The sequence below is a fragment of the Lampris incognitus genome, chromosome 2 (assembly GCF_029633865.1).
Source record: "Lampris incognitus isolate fLamInc1 chromosome 2, fLamInc1.hap2, whole genome shotgun sequence".
Taxonomy (NCBI): domain Eukaryota; kingdom Metazoa; phylum Chordata; class Actinopteri; order Lampriformes; family Lampridae; genus Lampris; species Lampris incognitus.
In genome coordinates this window covers 8076739-8096265 of record NC_079212.1, presented here as the reverse complement: position 1 = coordinate 8096265, position 19527 = coordinate 8076739, and the positions used below count along the sequence as shown (strand labels likewise).

Genomic DNA, 19527 nt, shown 5'->3' with positions numbered 1-19527 from the left:
TTGGAATACAAAGGGAGCAAAGCGAAGAGCCTAGACCAGAATTTATACAGGTTCCTAAATGGTCCAGATACATAAAATGTCCTGGTTCTGTGTTGTTAAGTTCCAACAATGGATTATAGAGAGTAAAACAGGCCGACGAGAGACGGAGCGATGGACATGCATCGCGGTGATAGATGAGCATTGTGTTGAGAAGTTAGTACAGCTCTGAAGAGATAAATATCTGGTGTCATTGATTCAGGGTGAGAGCTGCAGGATCTATGGTTTCAGAATCCGTGCTGCAGATTACACATGTGCAGTAGTCACAATGCAAAGGACACAACGTAAGGCAAGTTGGGCCCATCGGTCATGTCAGGCTAAAACTCTTATCGCTTGATAGAAAACAAAATCAAACAAGGTCTGCTTTTCTATGACTACCCTTGAGAAATATTCATACACATCCGACAAGTAATATAATTAGGTCTGATTTAATGACTTCCTCGCCACATACCTTTATTTTCCCTCTAAAATCACCCGTATCAGCGCTAGAGGGATAAATCCTTTGCAAATGAAGCTGTGGAAGTTAAAAGCTGCATATATTTGGTGAAATGATGCAACTTATTTTCATTCTTTAATATTGCAATACATATTGCAAAAAACAAATCACAACGTCGGTGTTTCTTTTTTTCCATTATTGTTCAGCTGTAATCCAGGCTTGATGTGTATCGGCCAGTCAGATTCAAGACCCACATTCCATCACCCGCTCCTCTGACTCCCCCATTTACTCCCTTCCTTCTTTCCTCCCTTCTCTCCTCCTCTGTCACCTCCCCCAATTCTGTCCACCTTTGCTTTTCCTTCATCTCTCTTTATCTCCTCCTGCTATGTGGGTCTTCTTTTCTACTCCCTTCACCCCTAACTTACCCTATCACCCTCCTCCTCCTCCCCCAGCTTCATCCATCATTCTCTGGCTCATTCGGCTTTCTTTCGCACTCTCTCGGATGAGCTGACACCAGAGTGAGGTAATCAGGGACTGTTGGGACGGGGAAGGGGCAGTAAGGGAGATGGGGAAGGAGGGATGTATCGGAGGAGGAGTGGGGGGGTGGAGATAGAAAAGCGATATCGGGAAAATGATAGGATGAAGGGGGTGGAGATGTTAAGTTCAGATGAGAACGTATCTTCTGAGACAGTGTACCCTAGTGGTTAAACAGAGCATTGCATGGCTGAAAGACCTCAAGGTCTCGTGTTTGGTACCAGCAAAGGTCACATGCCCTAGCAAAGTGTCCTTGAGCAAGGCACTGAGCCCTTAACTCTTGACATTGTATGATCGCATCGCAAACATGAGCTCAAATGACAAAAAATGTTGAAGATGCATTAGTTGAGTAGGAGATGTTGATTATGACAGACCGAGTGGTAACCACTGTCACTGATTTTGGAAGTCCATGCGGAAGTGACCTAAAGATCCAATTCATTGTCATTCTTATTATCTCTTTTACCTGCATTTAATCTACATCTATTTAACACTCTTTCAGAAATTTGCAAGAAAATGTGTTTTACTTTTGTTTTGTTTTTTACTTGCTGACAAATACAATGTTTTTTTTTAGTTAAACCTCCCAAATGTCCAATGAAGGGGTTGAGCTTGAGAGAAGATGAGTGAACTTCTACCACCAAATCGAGTCTAGCCAGTAGAATATTGATGTCTACATACGTCTAGAAATACTCGGCCGTTATTGGCTGTCAGTCAGATCAGTCTCCCTCCCCTCACTAAATCCCACCTGACAGTTCCCTTTCATTCAGCGATATGTCAAGTCACGGCAGTTTGCGGTGCTGTAAGTGCCGTTTCATGGGACCTTTAAGGTGCTGTTCTTCTAATGGCCACTAGATGCTGGCTCCAAAACGTCTCCAGCTGTATGGAGTGTTAAACCCCAACTTCTTTCTAGAAATATAAAATCCATATTTTTTTTCCACAAGACCCCACCTTTCATGTGTATTTTGGCAGGGATTTTGAAAATTATTGTTCTATTAAAAGCATATAAAGGCTTAAAGATCGGTATGTTTGGGGGTTGTGTCACCTTGATTGACAGGTCTCTCTCTGGAGTGATTGACAGGTTGAAGAAGAAAGAATAGGAAAGCCTCTTTATTTTTTTCATTGTACGGTTACAACGAAATTAGTTTGCTGCGTCTAACCCATCCTATTGTATAGGAGCAGTGGGCAGCTGCGGCGCCCGGGGACCAACTCCAGTTCTTCTTTCCATTGCCTTGCTCAGGGGCATAAGCAGGAGTATTAACCCTAACATGCATGTCTTTTTGATAGTGGGAGGAAACCGGAGCACCCGGAGGAAACCCATGCAGACATGGGGAGAACATGCAAACTCCACACAGAAAAGACCTGGGATGGCCTGGGGTTCGAACCCAGGACCTTCTTGCTGTGAGGCAACAGTGCTAACTACTGGGCCACTGTGCTGTTGCTCATGAATCTCTAGATGGCCACACCTCAGCTCGGCCAAATTTAGATGATGGTGGCTCCAAAGCTTGACAAGATGGCGGCATACCAACACGAGGATTGCCGGATCGAATCCCCTTGTTACCTCCGGCTTGGTCGGGCATCCCTAAAGACACATTTGGCTGTGTCTGCAGGTGGGAAGCAGATGTGGGTATGTGTCCTGGTTGCTGCACTAGCGCCTCCTCTGGTCGGTCGAAGCACCTGTTCGGGGGGGGGGACTGGGGGGATAGCGTGATCCTCCCACGCACTACGTCCCCCTGGTGAAACTCCTCACTGTCAGGTGAAAAGAAGCAGCTGGCGACTCCACATGTATTGGAGGAGGCATGTGGTAGTCTGCAGCCCTCCCAGTTTCGGCAGAGGGGGGTGGAGCAGTGACCGGGATTGCTCGGAAGAGTGGGGTGATTGGCCAAATGCGATTGGGAAGAAAAAGGGTGGGATAAAAAAAGATGGCGGCAAGCACAATCAGTATTGGTGACATCGCGGACATGTGTCTATGAGGTGACAGTGCTTTCTGCACTTGATTTTCATTCAATTTGATGATTATACTGAATTGTAGTTTTCTTTTTTTTTTAAATTACAGTCACAAGAGAGGAATATCGCTTTGTATGATTTATATCAAAAGTTCATGTGGATGGAGGTTGTTAAAGAGGTACTAAACACGTGTTGAGCTGTAAAGTGAATGATATGACTGTATGGTGATAAAATAGTGTTAAGGTGTTAATATTGACATTTCCTACCAAATTCATAAAATGTCATGGGTTGAAAACGGCTCAACACGCCATCTGCTGTTTTAAATCAGCCCTGAACCTCGCAAGGTTAATGCTAACGTAGAGTTGATCAGTTGGGACTTATCTATGTAATGAAATTTAAAAAAAAAGAAGAATGTTAACGCCCTCTAACTAGAGGTGGTTGACCCACCTCCCCCAGCCCCGCCCTTGAGTGTGAATCTGTTAAACCTCGCTCATTTCGAGACTCATCATTCACAGGAGTTTACTCGCTAACCTTGTGCCTTTATTACGTTCTCGACCAACCTTTTCAATTTCAATCCTGGCCACCCGTATTGAAACCGTAGTCCCAGCGGTTGTTAACCCTGATCAAACTGGTTTATACCAGGCAGGCGGTCATTCTATAATAACACACGGCGCCTGTTTATTGTACTGTACGCACCACATTCTGCAGAAGGGACAAAAGTAGTGATTTCTTTAGATGCTGAGAAGGCATTCGATCGCATTGAATGGCAATACCTATTCGCTGTTCTAGAAAGGTTTGGCTTTGGTTCGTCTTTCCTAGGATGAATGAATATTATTTGCGATTATTTTTTGCTCCATAGGGGCTGCAGACAGGGCTGCAGCCTCTCTCCGTACCTGTTCAATTTGGCAATCGAGCCACTCACTACTCTCACTGTATAGCTCTTAGGGCATTGGATGGTATTAAAGGTATCTCACAAGGCGGTAAATTGCATAAGTTATCACTTTATGCAGATGACCTGTTGTTATATGTATATATCCAACCCGATATAATCCATACCAAGACTATTACTTACCCTGCATAACTTTGGTCACCTGTCAGGTTATAAGAAGAGCTTGCTTTTCCCGATCAACCACACTGATAGAGACTACTCTAGCTTTCCATTTAAACTTGAACACACTGTATTTACATGTGAAGGAATGAAAGTTAGCCATACAATGGGGAGGTTATATAACCATAACTTTAAAACACTATTAGAACGAACAAAACAAGATTTTAAGAAGTGGTCAACGCTACACAGAGTTTGCATGTGGAGTTTGCACTTCAGCGTGGGTTTCCTCCGGGACCTTCGGTTTTCTCCCACAGTCCAAAGACATGTAGGTCAGGTGCATCGGCCATACTAAATTTTCCCTAGGGGTGAGTGTGTGTGTGTGTGTACATGTGTGTGTGTGTGTGTGTGTGTGTGTGTTTGTCAGCCCTGTGATGGCCTGGCGGCCTGTCCAGGGTGTTTCCCTGCTGCCGCCTGATAACGACTGATGACTAGTAGTTCTCCTGATTTCCTACGTTAAATGCACTTATTGTAAGTCGCTTTGGATAAAAGCGTCGGCTAAATGACTGTAATGTAATGCAACTGCTGGGATGGGCTCCAGAATCCCTGAGAGCAGGATAAGTGGTTTCGGATAATGGGTGGATGGATAGTTATATTATCTCATCATTTCCAATTTTGGCGCAATGGTTCGGACTTGTGCTTTTGATGGCTGTAGAAGCACCACCGGACAACTGGGTCAGTCAGGCTGGGCTTGCGCCACGGCTGGGCGAGCAGTCGCCATGTTACCTGCTTCATTCCGCTGCTGGAAAGCTGCGGCCCATCTCACAGGGCCCCCTTCCATCCGCCGTGGAGCCGCGTCACGGTGGCGGTGCCTGATGCTGTGTCTGAAGGCGGAAGGTGAAGGGGACTGGGTAAGGCGGTGTGTGGCGGCGAGCCAGCGACTCACCCTAGGTCCTTCTCACGGATCTCCCCAGCTACTCCTGCCCATGCTCCTGCCTCACATATCCAACCCCCCCCCCCCCTTAGCCTTTCTCAGTCTCATCCCCTTGCCACTTTGTAGAATTTTTCAAAATTATGCGGTGGGTGGAGTTAGGCTCAGACCTGGGGGAGAAGTTACACTTTTAAAAGTTACGAAAGTAACACGAAGTCAAAAGCGTAACGAAAATATGAGTTCTGTCTTTGTCAGCCGCGACCTCCCAAGGAGTGTATTTTTCTTTTTACTTTTCCCACAGGAGCCAGTAGGTGTCTTTGGCTCCAGCACTCAAAACCGAATCGTCATTAAGCTCCTTCGCCAAGGGAACGCGGGTCGCTTCGGTGACTGGTGTGTCATTCGTCATAGCAGCCTGCCTTAGGAGGTGTCCTCCGAGAGACCAAACAGAGATCAGGGGCATGTGTGTGTATCTGGGTCTGACACCCATGAGGGCTGTGTCAGCAGGTTTCTGTGTGTGTGTGCGTGTGCGTGTAAGCACCAAATGTTTTTGGTAAGGAAAATTGATATGTCAAAGCCCGGTGGGAATATTATTCTATGACCCCGGAAACAGTGTGAAGGACGTAGCGCACCCCGAACTGACAGAAATACAGCCAAGAAAACAAGGGCAATATACGTACGTTTAGGTCCAAAACATTTATGATTAATATCCCAGGTTCTGACCTTAGGGTACAGGTTGTACGTTTTTATTTTTCATTATTATTATTATCATTATCATCATCATCATCATCATTATCATTATTATTATTATTAAATGTGTATTTGCGTTTTTGAGCCAAAATGAGCCACAAACAGAAGGATAAATTCATATCTATCAAATAAGTCTGTCTGTCTTGGAAGAGACGTCCCTCCTCTGTTGCTCTCCCTGAGGTGTCTTCCTATTTTGTCTCCCTGTTGAAGGGTTTTTTTAGGGAGTTGCTCCTTATCCGATGCGAAGGTCTAAGGACAGGAAGCTGGATTGCTGTAAAGCCCCCTGAGACAAATTTGTTGTTTGTGATAACGGGTTATACAAATAAAATTGACTTGACTAGAGGGTGTTGTGTATCGTATATTGTTGTATATTGTTTTACATTGTACTGATTGTAAAGCCCTTCGGGACTACCTTGTGATTTTGGGCTATACAAATAAATTTGACTTGACAGCCTCGCATTAGAGTTGAGCCAGCGACTCAGATGAGACAAGTATCGGGGCGTCCGGGTAGCGTAGCGGTCTATTCCATTGCTTACCGACACGGGGATCCCAGCTCGAATCCCCGTGTTGCCTCCGGCTTGGTTGGGTATCCCCACAGACACAATTGACCGTGTCTGCAGCCGAATGTGGGTATGTGTCCTGGTCGCTCCGCTAGCACCTCCTCTGGTTGGTTGGGGCGCCTGTTCGAGGGGGAGGGGGAACTGGGGGGAATAGCATGATCCTCCCACGAACTACATCCCCCTGGTGAAACTCCTCACTGTCAGGTGAGAAAAAGCAGCTGGCGACTCCATATGTATTGGAGGAGGAAGGGGGGGGTGGAGCAGTGACTGGGACGGCTCAGAAGAGGGGGGTAATTGGCCAGATACAATTGGGGAGAAAAAGTGGGGAAAATAAAAAAAGATGACACTAGTATCCGGTACGGATAATGTACTTTTTTGTGAGCATGGGTATCATACATCGGTGCCTGTCGAGGTGGCAATGTAAGAACCCGCTGGTGGACACCAGCAGTGAGGGAAGCCGTCAGGCTGAAGAAGGAGGCCTTTCGGGCCGGGTTGGCCCAGGGGTGCCCTGAAGCAGCAGACAGGTACAGGGAGGCCAGAAGGGTTGCAGCTTCAGCTGTTGTGGAAGCAAAAACTCAGGTGTGAGAGGAGTTTGGCGAGGCTATGGAGGAGGACTTTCAGTTGGCCTCAAGGAAGTTCTGGCAAACCATCCAGCGACTCAGGAAGGGGAAGCAGGGCTTGACTCAGACTGTGTTCAGCCGGGGAGGGGAACTGCTGACGCGGACCAGGGATGTTGTTGCGCGGTGGAAAGGACACTGTTGAGGGGCTCCTGAACCTGGTTAACACATCCTCAGTGAAGGAGGTAGAGACTGAAGACTCGGGGGGAGCCCCACCCATATCCCTGGCAGAGGTCTCTGAGGTAGTTAAGAAGCTCCTTGATGACAAGGCATCGGGTGTGGGTGAGATTCACCCTGAGATGCTGAAGGTTTTGGACATTGTTGGGCTGTCTTTGCTGACATGCCTCTTCAGTGTCATGCGGAGTTCAGGGACAGTACCTATGGAGTGGTAGACTGGGGTGGTGGTTCCCATATTTAAGAAAGGGGACTGGAGGGTGTGCTCCAATTATTGGGGCATCGCACTGCTCAGCCTCCCTGGGAAAGTCTACTCTGGGGTGCTGAAAAGGAGGCTCTGACCGATTGTTGAACCTCGGATCCAGGAATAACCATGTGGATTCCATCCTGGCCGTGGAACAACACACCAATTCTTTACCCTTGCAGAAGTGCTGAGGGAGGCATGGGAGTTTGACCAGCCAGTCTACTTGTGTTTTGTGGACTTGGAGAAGGCTTACGACCGTGTACCCCGGGGCACTCCGTGGGGGGTACTGTGGGAGTATGGGGTACCGGGGCAGTTGCTACAAGCCATCCGGTCCTTGTATAACCGAAGTGAGAGCTGTGTCCGTATTCTTGGCGCAAAGTCAAACACGTTTTCGGTGGGTGTCGGACTCCGCCAAGGTTGTCCCTTGTCTCTGATTCTGTTTGTGATATTCATGGACAGGATCCAGGACCTCAAGGCACAGCCAAGGTGAGGAGTGTGTCCATTTTGGGAACCTCAGAATTGCATCTCTGCTGAATATTCCCCCATGCTTTTCCTCCCTCGGATGTTTTTCCACAAATCGGACAGTATGATCCTGGAGTTTGTATGGAATAAGAAAGTTCCTAGAATGCGTAAGCAATATCTACAAAGGCCTAAACTGCTCGGTGGCATGGCACTGCCTAACTTCAGATTTTATTATTGGGCTTCCAATATAAGAATTTTTAAATCCTGGCTTCAACTTGAGGCCTTTCAACCCCCTCCAGCATGGCTTATCATAGAATCCAATTCGGCTAAACCCGCGTCGTTAAAAGCTTTGCGACACTCCCCCATCCATTCCTCCACGTCTCCATATACTAAGAATGTAATTGTTAAAACGTCTCCTAGAATCTGGGTTCAGTTTAAGCGCTTCTTTGGCCTACAGACTTTTTCTACCTATGCTCCACTAGCCGCCAAAGTAATTAAATGGAAGTCACAGGTGTCACCTTCTTATATTCACTGGGCTCGAGACGTTCTCTATTTTCTCAAATTAGAAAACTTTGACTTTCACTGAGTGGTTCTGCTGGTAAATTCCAGAAATTATGGGGGTCTATTTTTTCAATTTATTAATCACGTAAGTATCCCATTTATCCCGGACTGATAAACTTTTTTATGGTTTACAGTGGTACTGATGCTGGGCTGGGTGCAGTTTAACTGCTGTTATACCAATTTATTGTGGCGTGTGTGGGTGGGTGGGCACGTTGGTCCGTGGCTGGCGGGTCGGGCCCTTTAGTCGGGGCGCCGGCCCGTGTCTCCCGCTCCGCGGGTGGCAGTGTTGGCCGGTCGGCTGGGAGGTCCGGCCCGTTGGTCGGGGGCCGGCATATCTGCTTGTCCGTACGTGTTACAGTATTGTCTAGTAGGGACACCACTGTTTGCTGACTGATGTTTTGTTTTTGGGGGGTTTTTTGGTTTTTTTTTCTCCTCTCTCTTTTGGCTGCTTTTTTGTTTTTTTCGCTTTATTTTCTTTTTCTTTTTTATTGTTATTTTCAGTTTATTTTCTGAGGCAGTAACGCTGTTTTTGTGTATAACATTTTTGATTGTCACTTTTTTACAGTATTTTGATAATAGGGAAGTTTATTGTATATGTACATATACATAGATATTTATACCTGTTTTGGATCTTTTTTTTGTCATGCACTGGTGGCGCACTTGTGTTTTCATGTAAAACTTAATGAACAAAGTAAAAAAGAAACAAAGAATCGCATCTCTGCTCTTCGCAGATGATGTGGTTTTGTTGGCTTCATGAGAATAGGACCTCCAGCGTGCACTGGAGTGGTTTGCAGCTGAGTGTGAAATGGCCGGGATGAGAGTCAGCACCTCCAAGTCTAAAGCCATGGTTCTCCACCAGGAAATGGTGGATTGCTCCCTCCAGGTTGGGGATGAGTTGTTGCCTCAGTTGAAGGAGTTCAAGTATCTCGGGGTCTTGTTCACGAGTGAGGATAGGATGGAGTAATAGATTGACGGGCGGATTGGTGCAGCATCAGCAGTAATGCAGTACCGGACTGATGTTGTGAAGAGGGAGCTGAGCCGGAAAGCAAAGCTCTCACTTTACCAGTCAGTCTTTGTTCCAACCCTCACCTATGGTCATGAGCTTTGGGTAGTGACCGAAAGGGTGAGATTGGGGATACAAGTGGGTGAAATGAGTTTCCTCCATAGGGTGTCTGGGCTCAGCCTTAGAGATAGGGTGAGGAGCTCGGACATCCAGAGGGAGCTCGGAGTAGAGCCGCTGCTCCTTTGTGTCAAAAAAAGCCTGTTGAGGTGGTTCAGGCATCTGATTAGGATGCCTCCTGGGTGCCTTCCTTTGGAGGTTTTCCGGGCACGTCCAACTGTGAGGAGACCCCGGAGTAGACCCAGAACTTGTTGCAGGGACTACATGTCCAGTCTGGCCTGGGAACGCCTTGGGATCCCCCGGAAGGAGCTGGAGGGCGTTGCTGGGGAGAGGGATGTCTGGAGTGCTCTACTTAGCTTGCTGCCACCTGGACCCGACCCCAGAGAAGCGGCTGAAGATGAGATGAGTATCATCCAAGAAAAATGTGTCAATATCCATACTGGTGATGAAGGAAAATCCTCATTGGGTAGCTGTGTCCAAATGTGATGGGCCACCCACACACAGAGCTCCTCCCCTACACAGACCTTGCACAAAATCCACCGCTTCTGTGCTGCACAACTCAGTCTTGCCATCATCACAGCCACTCTGTCCACAGAGGTTAGCAGCTTGCGACTCTCACTGGTTCCACATCAGTTAGGTTGTCTTCCATCCCCTCACTCCTGCCTCAGTTTGTAAAATATCTAGTCAGCCGAGTTGCTTGGAGAACTTGGCTTGTACCGGACACAGTGCTTTTGTCAAGAATACAGTTGCAGGGCTGAATGAGTTAGATCGCCAACACAGGCTGTTTGCTTAAATCACCCAGCTTCACACTGTCAGTGCATTAAAAATAAATAAATAAATAAAACCAAAGTAACGATCTGGGCTGTGAATAAATAACAGGCTGAATCTTGCATTGTGTGCCACAAACCTACAAACCCTAACCCTAGCCGTATGGAACAACGTCATTAAAGTCAATGAGGGTTTGAAAAACAGCATAGGACTACTTGATCAGTAGAACAGTCGCTCTCTCTCTTTCTCTGTCTCTGTCTCGCTCTCACTCTCACTCACTCATACACCACCACATAATTAACTTTGTATTTTACTTTGTGTTGAAAAAAAATACCCCCCCCCCAAAAAACGTTAGGTAGTAAAAAAAAAAGCCCTCTGATCACACACACAAACATCACACTGTTTAAATGTAATTATTAAAAAGTAAAAAAAAAACTTTAAAAAAATTTATGTTGAGTAAATAAAATAAACATGTTTGCACGTCGTGCAAACGTTTGAGGTGGTTGGGGCATCTGATTAGGATGCCTCCCGGGCGCCTTCCTTTGGAGGTTTTCCGGGCATGTGTAACTGGGAGGAGACCCCGGGGTAGACCCAGAACTCGCTGGAGGAACTTCATGTTCAGTCTGGCCTGGGAACGCCTTGGGGTCCCCCAGGAGGAGCTGGAGGGCATTGCTGGGGAGAGGGACATCTGGAGTGCCCTACTTAGCTCGCTGCCACCGTGCCTCGACCCCAGAGAAGCGGCTGATGATGAACGAATAAATTAACGTTAGGTAGTAAAAAATGCCCTTTGAGCACACACACAAACATCACACTGTTTAAATTTAATTATTAAAAAGTTAAAAAAAAACTCACAAAGGAAGTTATGTTGCGTATGAAAACTCTGGTTCATACGTTTTACTTCATACTTCTTAATACTGCATGTGTTGTGTCCATTGATTCACTAAAGTTTATTCATTCAAGCTTATAAAGAAAACTTGGATCTGTAAATAGTTCTTACTCTTGTGAACAAAAACACTGATCTGAAGCTCAACTCCGAGGCTGTTCTGTAAATAGTTTTCTAATAAACAATAAATATATCTAATAATATCTAATAAACAATAATAAATAACAAATATAGCAACTTCTGATCAACCCATATCAATTTCAGGCTTAAAATACCTGCTTCCGGTTAGGTCCAGCCCACTTCCTGTTTAAGCCCCACCCATTCCGAGTCAAGTCAAGCCAATTTTATTTGTATAGCCCAATATCACAAATGAAAAATGAGCCTCAGGGGGCTTTTCAGCAACACAACATCCCGTCCTTAGACCCTCCCATCGGATAAGGGACAACTCCCTAAAAAAAAAAACCTTTAACAGGAGAAAAAACAGGAGGAAACCTCAGGGGGAGCAACAGAGGAGGCTCTCTCTCCCAAGACAGACAGACATGCAATGGAGGTTGTGTTTACACAATTTACACAACACAACATGGAAAGAGGATAACACAATTATATTGGAATTATCAAACATATGAAGAATATGATGAGGAGGATGCCAAGCAGTGTCCAGACGCCACCGGAACAGACAAAAAGAAAAATTAGTCACGCATCTTAGTGAGAGAAGGATATAACATTAAAACATGATAACAAAAATTATATGTATTCATAAGATGTATACAAAAAGAAAACGTGATGAGGGGGATGCCAAGCAGTGTCAGGTACGAGTATGGCTACGGATACAGATATTTTAGTTGCTTCAACAGATACAGATAATGGTGTGCTTGCTCTCCCCTACTACCCATTATCACAACTCAGAGAAGGCCTCCCTCCTAGTTCTGTAGACGGTTCATTTATTAGGATGGAGTAACTTAACTCTCACCCACCAATCTCTACTGTAACCATGCATGAATGCACATTTTATGTATCAAATGAACAGCTATGCTCTGTCCTGGATTGGTTTGATGAAGCACAGGCAACACCTTCTGCAGCGAAATATGGGCATCACTCCTCATGGGGGAATCATTTCTGTCACGAAGTTCATGACAGAATTTGAGTGAGGATTTGGTTTATTTCTGCCGTGTGACAAATAATAGATGGTCGGTAAGCGTGCCAAATGCCGCAAATCGACATCTCTCTCCTGTACGCTCACCGTCAGTCTGATGTGTGTGCTGCGTTTTTCCTCATGGGGTTCCAGCAACTCTCTAGAGGTGGAGATGAGAGCCACAGTCATCCCGACATCTTCAGCCCAGCCGCTGTCTTCCCACCAGGGTTGCTCCCAGTGCTCTAGGGGTGTACCCAAATGCTGCAACCTACACTAGGACGCTCACCTAAAATGAACAAATGTGTCAACAGTAAAAACATCCGAAGTCGCTGTCGGTTTAGCGCAGCCTGACGGATAAACTAACTGGTTGCTGTTTTTCACTGATTTGTCAAGTGAGATAAGAACACTTCCTAAGATGAAGTCCTCGTCGTGCGCTCAACATCGCTATGGTCATAGGCACTATTGTGGCTATGGCAGGAGACTAATAAGGGCAATGTTCAGCTGTTCATACACACGGTGCTCATCTCACTCGGCCCTGCTGTACTATACGCAACACATTTTGGGATCAGAATCGGACTCGAGAGATTCACTCTCGGTAGTAAATATGGCAGTCCCCCCCCCCCCCAACACTGACTATGCAGCGCAGAGTAAAACGTCAGCCTCTCTTCTGTTACATGCAGGTAGTGGCTGCTATTGTCCAAGGAGCTCTGTAAAGGGAATATTTGCGTATCTATCTGCAACTGGGATAGCGTATGAGAAACACCTGCAGTTGTTTCCCATCGTTTATGTCGCTGTCGGGTGACCGTGAAACCCAAACTTGACTAGGCTGTAGTTGGGCTTGACATCCCACAACACTAGTGCAGAGGATTTTGTGCACAATGGTGAAGAATCTTGCACGCTAATGCATCCTGGTACTCATAGACGCTGTGGAAAAGACTCTGTGAGGAGGAAAACATCCATTTCTCCAACAGTACAGTACACTGAGGATTTTATTGCTTCAGTCGACTGCATTACTCATCCGCAGTGGCGCCCCTAAGGGGTGGCCAGGGGTGGTCACGGCCACCCTGATACTATCCCTGGCCCCCCCGCTGGCCCCCCCCCAGCCACGAGTCGCATATGCAGAACATGCTTCTGATTATGCATAATATGCGTCTATCTGATAGTTTACATTAGGTGCTGTTCATTTAAATCAATAATGTATATTTTCCTTAACTCTCATATTGACAGTTTTCAACTAGCCTATACAGTACACTACAGCAGCGTCATAGAATTCCCGAAATTCGGTCATGGCTTTTGGTTTTGGTGTGCCACCCCGAGATTTTCAGTGGCCCCATTTGGCCCCCCCTATGAGAAATTTCTGGGGGCGCCACTGCTCATCAGTACTGGTCGCACAGTCACAAAACCATCTGCAGTGTTTTTCTTTAGTCGGCTGTTATTTTACGTAGTTAGAGCAGGAGTCTGCTTTAAATGTACACGAGGGACATTTAATACGTGTGCAAACCAAACGGGCGCAGCGTGTGCGCCACACCTTCAAACGTACATGACCGTACACACACCTGAAAGACATTCCAACACACAGCGCATCACACTGTAGCCCGCCGTTTCGTTAAACACTGCATCTGAACGTTCAGCGAGCCGCGACGGTTAACAATAGTTTTTGTGGCCTCGGCCGTTCATTTGTGGAGACCGGTGATATATGATCCCATAGACCCCAGGCTGGAAATAGACTGTATTTTTAGACAAGGCCCCGTTCCTTTGTCCCATCCCCTGATCGATCCCACTCACCAGCAGCAAGGCCGTGCATTGTCACCGCCGCTGCACTTAGCTGTGCGCCCCCCCCCCCCCCCCCGTGGATGTCCAATATGTTGCCCCGGATTGCTATTATCAACCGTCTAAGCTCAAGTAACCCATCCCTCTGTCCTCCATGACTGAGGCAGACGGGACGGATGGTGGCAGTTTTCTGTCATTCCTTGTTGTGTGTTATTATTGGAGGGAGGATGGCTCAGTAGGTGGTACGGGCTGAAACGATGGAAGTGCACAGGAGGCATGCCATCCTCAGCTACGGTACTGTTTAAAGGTGGGATTTTCCAAATGAAATAGTGTTTTCCTAGATGAGTGCTCTGAAGGAAATCCGAGTTTCAGACAAAGTCGGACTGAAATCAGTAGCCGGACTGAACTTTTCATGTGTAAGTAAACTTGTAGACAGCATAAAATATTCAGCAACAAATCATTATTTGCAAATGACTAAAGTTGAGTCCAGCGGTAGTCCCATATCCAAAAAGCTCTAAAATGAAGCCAGTGTGTAAATTAATATCACAACTGATTTGAAGGAAGACAAAAACTAGGAAAATACACCCCAGGTTGTAAAAAAAAAAGAAAAAAAAGGAATTATCCTTCAAGACTGGACAAGACTGGAGTACTGTGTGACTCCCCCGGTTCCTCCCTGACAGTATCGAGCTTTCATCTCGAATACACTGGATACCATCTGCAGATAGAGACAGCCTCTGGAAAGATAAATATCATAATTATTCCAGCAGTCTTTTGGAAATGGAGACACTCTTCCCAAACTGGAAGCACTGCCTTTGGATAGGCTTACTCCACTTCCATGGAAGATCAAAGACGTGCTGTGATTGAACACATTTAAAGGCGGATAATGAACATGAATAAAACATGTGGAGGGAAGTTTTGTTGGTCCCCCAAGAAGCTGGTTTACTTAGGCCATCTCCAGAAGTCTGACGGGGGTTAATTATTTGAGGACCCTGTGTTGTTCAGTTGTCAGATAACTGCTCGCCCGGCGATGTGAGGTGGTCATGAGACTGTTTAATGTGCACACTCATGTTGTCTGTTGTCTGTTGTCACCCTACCAATACTACATTTCATCATTCACCTCTTTCTCTCTCTCTCTCTCTCTCTCTCTCCCTCCCCCTCCCCCTCCTCATGGCTTTCTTTCACTGTCTCTCTATCATCACTCACTCAGTTGGAGGACGGTCAGGGTCCAGTTCTGATGACCACCGTGGCAATGCCGGTGTTCAGCACCAAGAATGAGACTGTGAGTACCCTACATGGTCACACAACTCAATTGCATCCCTCACCACTGCTATGCTGATGACGTGTAGCTGTATTTATCAGTTAAGCCAAATGGTATGGGTAGTATTGGTACCCTTCGTGACTGCCTGGCTGCTCTTAAGGAATGGATGTCACTCAGTTTCCTTCAGCTCAATTCAGACAAAACTGAGGTTCTCCTTATTGGTCCTAATAAGTTTGTCTCAGAAGTGAAACCTTGGATCGGCCCTTTGGCCACCATTGTTAAGCCCTCCTCAAGAAATCTGGGTGTACTCTTTGCCCAAAATCTGTATTTCGACCTATACATAAACAAGCTTGTGTAAACCTGCTTTTTCCAGCTCCGAAATATCGCAAAAATCTAATCAAATGCTATCAACCAGAGATCTTGAATTACTAATCCATACCTGCAGCCAGGCTGCTAACCAATACCAATCTTAGATCCCACATCACACCAATCCTCACATCCCCTCGTTGGCTCCCCGTAAATTATAGAGATACTGCTTATCACATATAAGGCCCTACCTACATGGTCTTGCCCCTTTACTTTTGCATCCTTACTCCACCTCTAGGCCACTCAGATCTTCTGACCAGGGTCTCTTATCTATACCACCCTCCCATCGCAAATCTAAGGGTGACTTTGCTTTTGCCGTCAGGGCCCCATCCCTCTGGAACAGCCCCCCCCCCCCCCCGTTAGATCGGCTGAGTCTGTAAACATTTTTTTAAAAACTTCTCAAAACCCATCTCTACCGACTTGCCTTCCCTGTAATGAGGCTGCAATTTTTACTGTTCTGTATATAACTGTATATGTATATTGTTTATTTTTTCTATATCTGTATCTTGCGCAGCACTTTGGAACTTTGTTTTAAAAGCTGCTGTATAAATGAACTCCTACTTACTCTCGTACAACGTCAAATCAGTCCTTTTCCATACAGGACCAGTTTCCCATCAGTCTGTCAGGGTGATGTTGGGAGAAAATGAAGGTGTCGGCAGACGCCCTGCTAACACTAATTCCCTTTCAGCCCTGGGAAAATTGATCCGTAGTTTGTGTCAGAAATTTAAAAGTCATATATACAACAATGAGGTATCACAATTAGTCAGGCAGTATCAAAATACATTAACAGATATCACTAATATGGAAGTACTTATTTGGCAACCTAAAGGGTAGTTATAGGTAGTAGAGCCAAGACGTAAAATAACAGTTAATTTCTTACCTAATATTCAGACTAAATTAACATTTCTTATCAGAAGCCGGTTTCTGTGTTTCTTTTTTGGGGGGAGGTGGATTTGATTTTCCTGAACCATGTTAACAACATAGAAGAGTGTCAGGAGTGATTTGTGACAGAAGGGTACCAGCAAGAGTTAAAGGGAAGGTTTACAAGATGGCATAGAGACCAGCTATGTTGTATGGTTTGGAGACAGTGGCACTGATGAAAAGACAGGAGGCGGAGCTGGAGGTGGCAGAGTTGAAGATGCTAAGATTTTCATTGGGAGTGATGAAGAAGGACAGGATCAGGAACGAGTATATTAGAGGGACAGCTCAGGTTGGACGGTTTGGAGACAAAGCAAGAGAGGCAAGATGGAGATGGTTTGGACATGTGTGGAGGAGAGATGTTGGGTATATTGGGAGAAGGATGCTGAATATGGAGCTGCCAGGGAGGAGGAGAAGAGGAAGGCCAAAGAGGAGGTTTATGGATGTGGTGAGGGAGGACATGCAGGTGGCTGGTGTGACAGAGGAAGATGCAGAGGACAGGAAGAGATGGAAACGGATGATCCGCTGTGGCGCCCCCTAACGGGAGCAGCAGTAGTAGTAGCAGCAGTAGTAGTAGTAGTAGTAGTAGTAGTAGTAGATATTGACAACATAGTGACTAACATATCCGGACGCTCTTTTCAGATGACATAAACTGCGTTAGCTTAAGCAAGTTTACGAAGAATGTGAGTCAGTGTTGATAAAACACGCTGTTTATGCAAAGACAGTGAGTTGGTTAAGGCAGTATCAACAAATTCAAGAACCAAAGTGCGGCACGAATGGGTCTCAGATACTATATTGGAGTGATTCTCCACTATGACCGGGTGTCCACTCTAGGAGGATTTGTACCAAATGTCGCTGAACATCTGTCAGGGTTGACAAAGCTGTAGTTGTTCAGAAGCCGTGACGAGCAGACCAGCAAACACAAGAAAAAGACCAAGACAAACACGAGGAAGGGAGACGCGAGACGTTTTAGTCCCGCCCACAAAGATGCTGATTGGCTTGGTTGTTTCTCCAACCAGGAACACGCCGTTCACGAGGGCAACGCCAGACCTCTGAATCACATAACAAAATTTGAAAAGAGGGCGGGACGAGTGAAAATAAGTGTCGATCGGTGATTCAGGGGTCTGGAACCAGGCCGGTTAATATCAAGGCTGCGGCTAAAGATGAGGAAAGGTGAGGCTGTAAATCAGACAAAGATGCTAATTAGCTTGTTATTTAATGGGGTTTGAACATATTTCAGCATTGTTATGTATTCATCAGTTCAACTGTGATGGGTAATGATACGCAAATGTTGTGTCTGTCCGTCTTACCAGAGGAATCGAGGCATCCTGCTTGGGGTGGTTGGGACTGACGTGCCCGTCTCTGAGCTGCTGAAGACCATTCCCAAATATAAGGTATGCCTCTCCCCACGCCACACCAACATGTGACACCATGGTGTACAGTCACATCTCAGAGTGGCAATACAGGATCCACTGAACACTTGAAACCCACGGTGGTACGATGAGGTACTCCTCCCGCCCTGACACACTGTGATATGCAACACCAGTTGTGTCGCTGGTTGATCTATGGGACTCGTCTTACATCGACTGCGGCACCTCATTGGTTTTACAAAGCATCCAGCGGGGTCAGCCAGTTCGATTTTAAAGCAAGCGAGAAGCATTTCAGATGTTGTTTTGACTCACGTCTGCACATGTGCAGTCCAGCTCCCTGCCGGCACATAAATCAGAGCTTTTTCTTGAAAATTTTCAGGGGGATTTATTTACAGCTCTGGCGCGGGAGGCTGATGATGACAGGAAAATTATACACCATGTGTACTAATGCATTCTGATGGGGTCCCCCGTCACGTCCCGCTTGCTGATTTCCCTCTTCACCGGAAGATTTGAAGCCCGAATATGAAGGGTTGACAGCATGGATTTGACGAATTGAAAGTGTGTTATTTGGCCCGATGTGGGTAAAAGATGCCACCCCCTGGTTGTTTTTTTTCACCATTTCAGTGAGTTGGAAGGGAAAAGACGAAGGCAGCATAAACTGATAACATCTTGATTATACTGAGATACATATTCATGAGACACACGTTCCTTCTGTGTGTGTGTGTGTGTGTGTGTGTGTGTGTGTGTGTGTGTGTGTGTGTGTGTGTGTGTGTGTGTGTGTGCGCGTGCGCGTGTGCGTGTCCGTACTGGTTTAGCTGGGTATTCACGGGTACGCCTTCGCCATCACCAACAACGGCTACATCCTCACCCACCCGGATCTGCGGCCGCTGGTGAGTATTACTTTCAGTGCCGTTCAGTTTCTGTAAAACACGCTAGCAAAGTGCAAACCTCATTAGCATAACAGTTCCTTAAAGGCAACAGAGGAACGGCGCTCAGATGTATTAATTTATTTTCTACGAGCGAATATGAAACACTGGTTTCAGGGTTCGTGTCAAGTTAATTACTGATTTTGCTCTCACATTGAGATGCAGATTGACGTAGAAAAATTGGCACGTTGCTGTGTGGGTTCACCGCATCAGGAGTGTGTTTGTCTGAGTAGCGTGTGTGTGGGGGGTGGGGGGGGCGTTAGCTGGGTGGTGGTATGTAGATGAGCAGACGCCTTTCCAGCCCTGTGAATAGACAGAGAAACAGTTTCTGAATGGCAGTGATTAACGCCATTGTATTCACTCACTCCACTCACAAGAGGATGGGGGGAGGGGGGGGGGGAGTTAGCGGCGGAAAAAAAAGCGACCGGGCCCCACTTATATGTAGTAGAAATAGGAGGAGGGTGACAAAGCGAGCAGTGGGAAAGATGGGATGAAAAAGGGAAATATTGAGCGATGAGGAGGGAGACGAGGCAGACAGATGGTTTAATAGCCGTCTAATTAAAGATGGTGATGAACAGTGTTTAACAACTAATGAGGTGTGGGAGGCTGTTGCTCATCAACAGATGAATGGAGGGTCAGAAATATGTACAGACTCACACACACACACACACACACCCAAGGCTTTCTACATTGCAGCCTGCGTTATGTATATTTAATGGCCATATCAA

General features: G+C 46.2%; 1 protein-coding gene across 1 annotated transcript in view; it reads left to right on the top strand.

Moving 5' to 3' along the window:
* The window catches only part of cacna2d3a (calcium channel, voltage-dependent, alpha 2/delta subunit 3a), a gene marked incomplete at its 5' end in the record, with an annotated part of 292319 nt that overhangs the window by 193803 nt on the left and 78989 nt on the right, over positions 1-19527 (top strand). The window contains 3 exons of the mRNA XM_056272874.1: positions 15169-15240; positions 17817-17897; positions 18689-18763. Coding sequence (XP_056128849.1) covers positions 15169-15240; positions 17817-17897; positions 18689-18763 — 228 coding nt within the window. The remainder of the gene's footprint in view (positions 1-15168; positions 15241-17816; positions 17898-18688; positions 18764-19527) is intronic.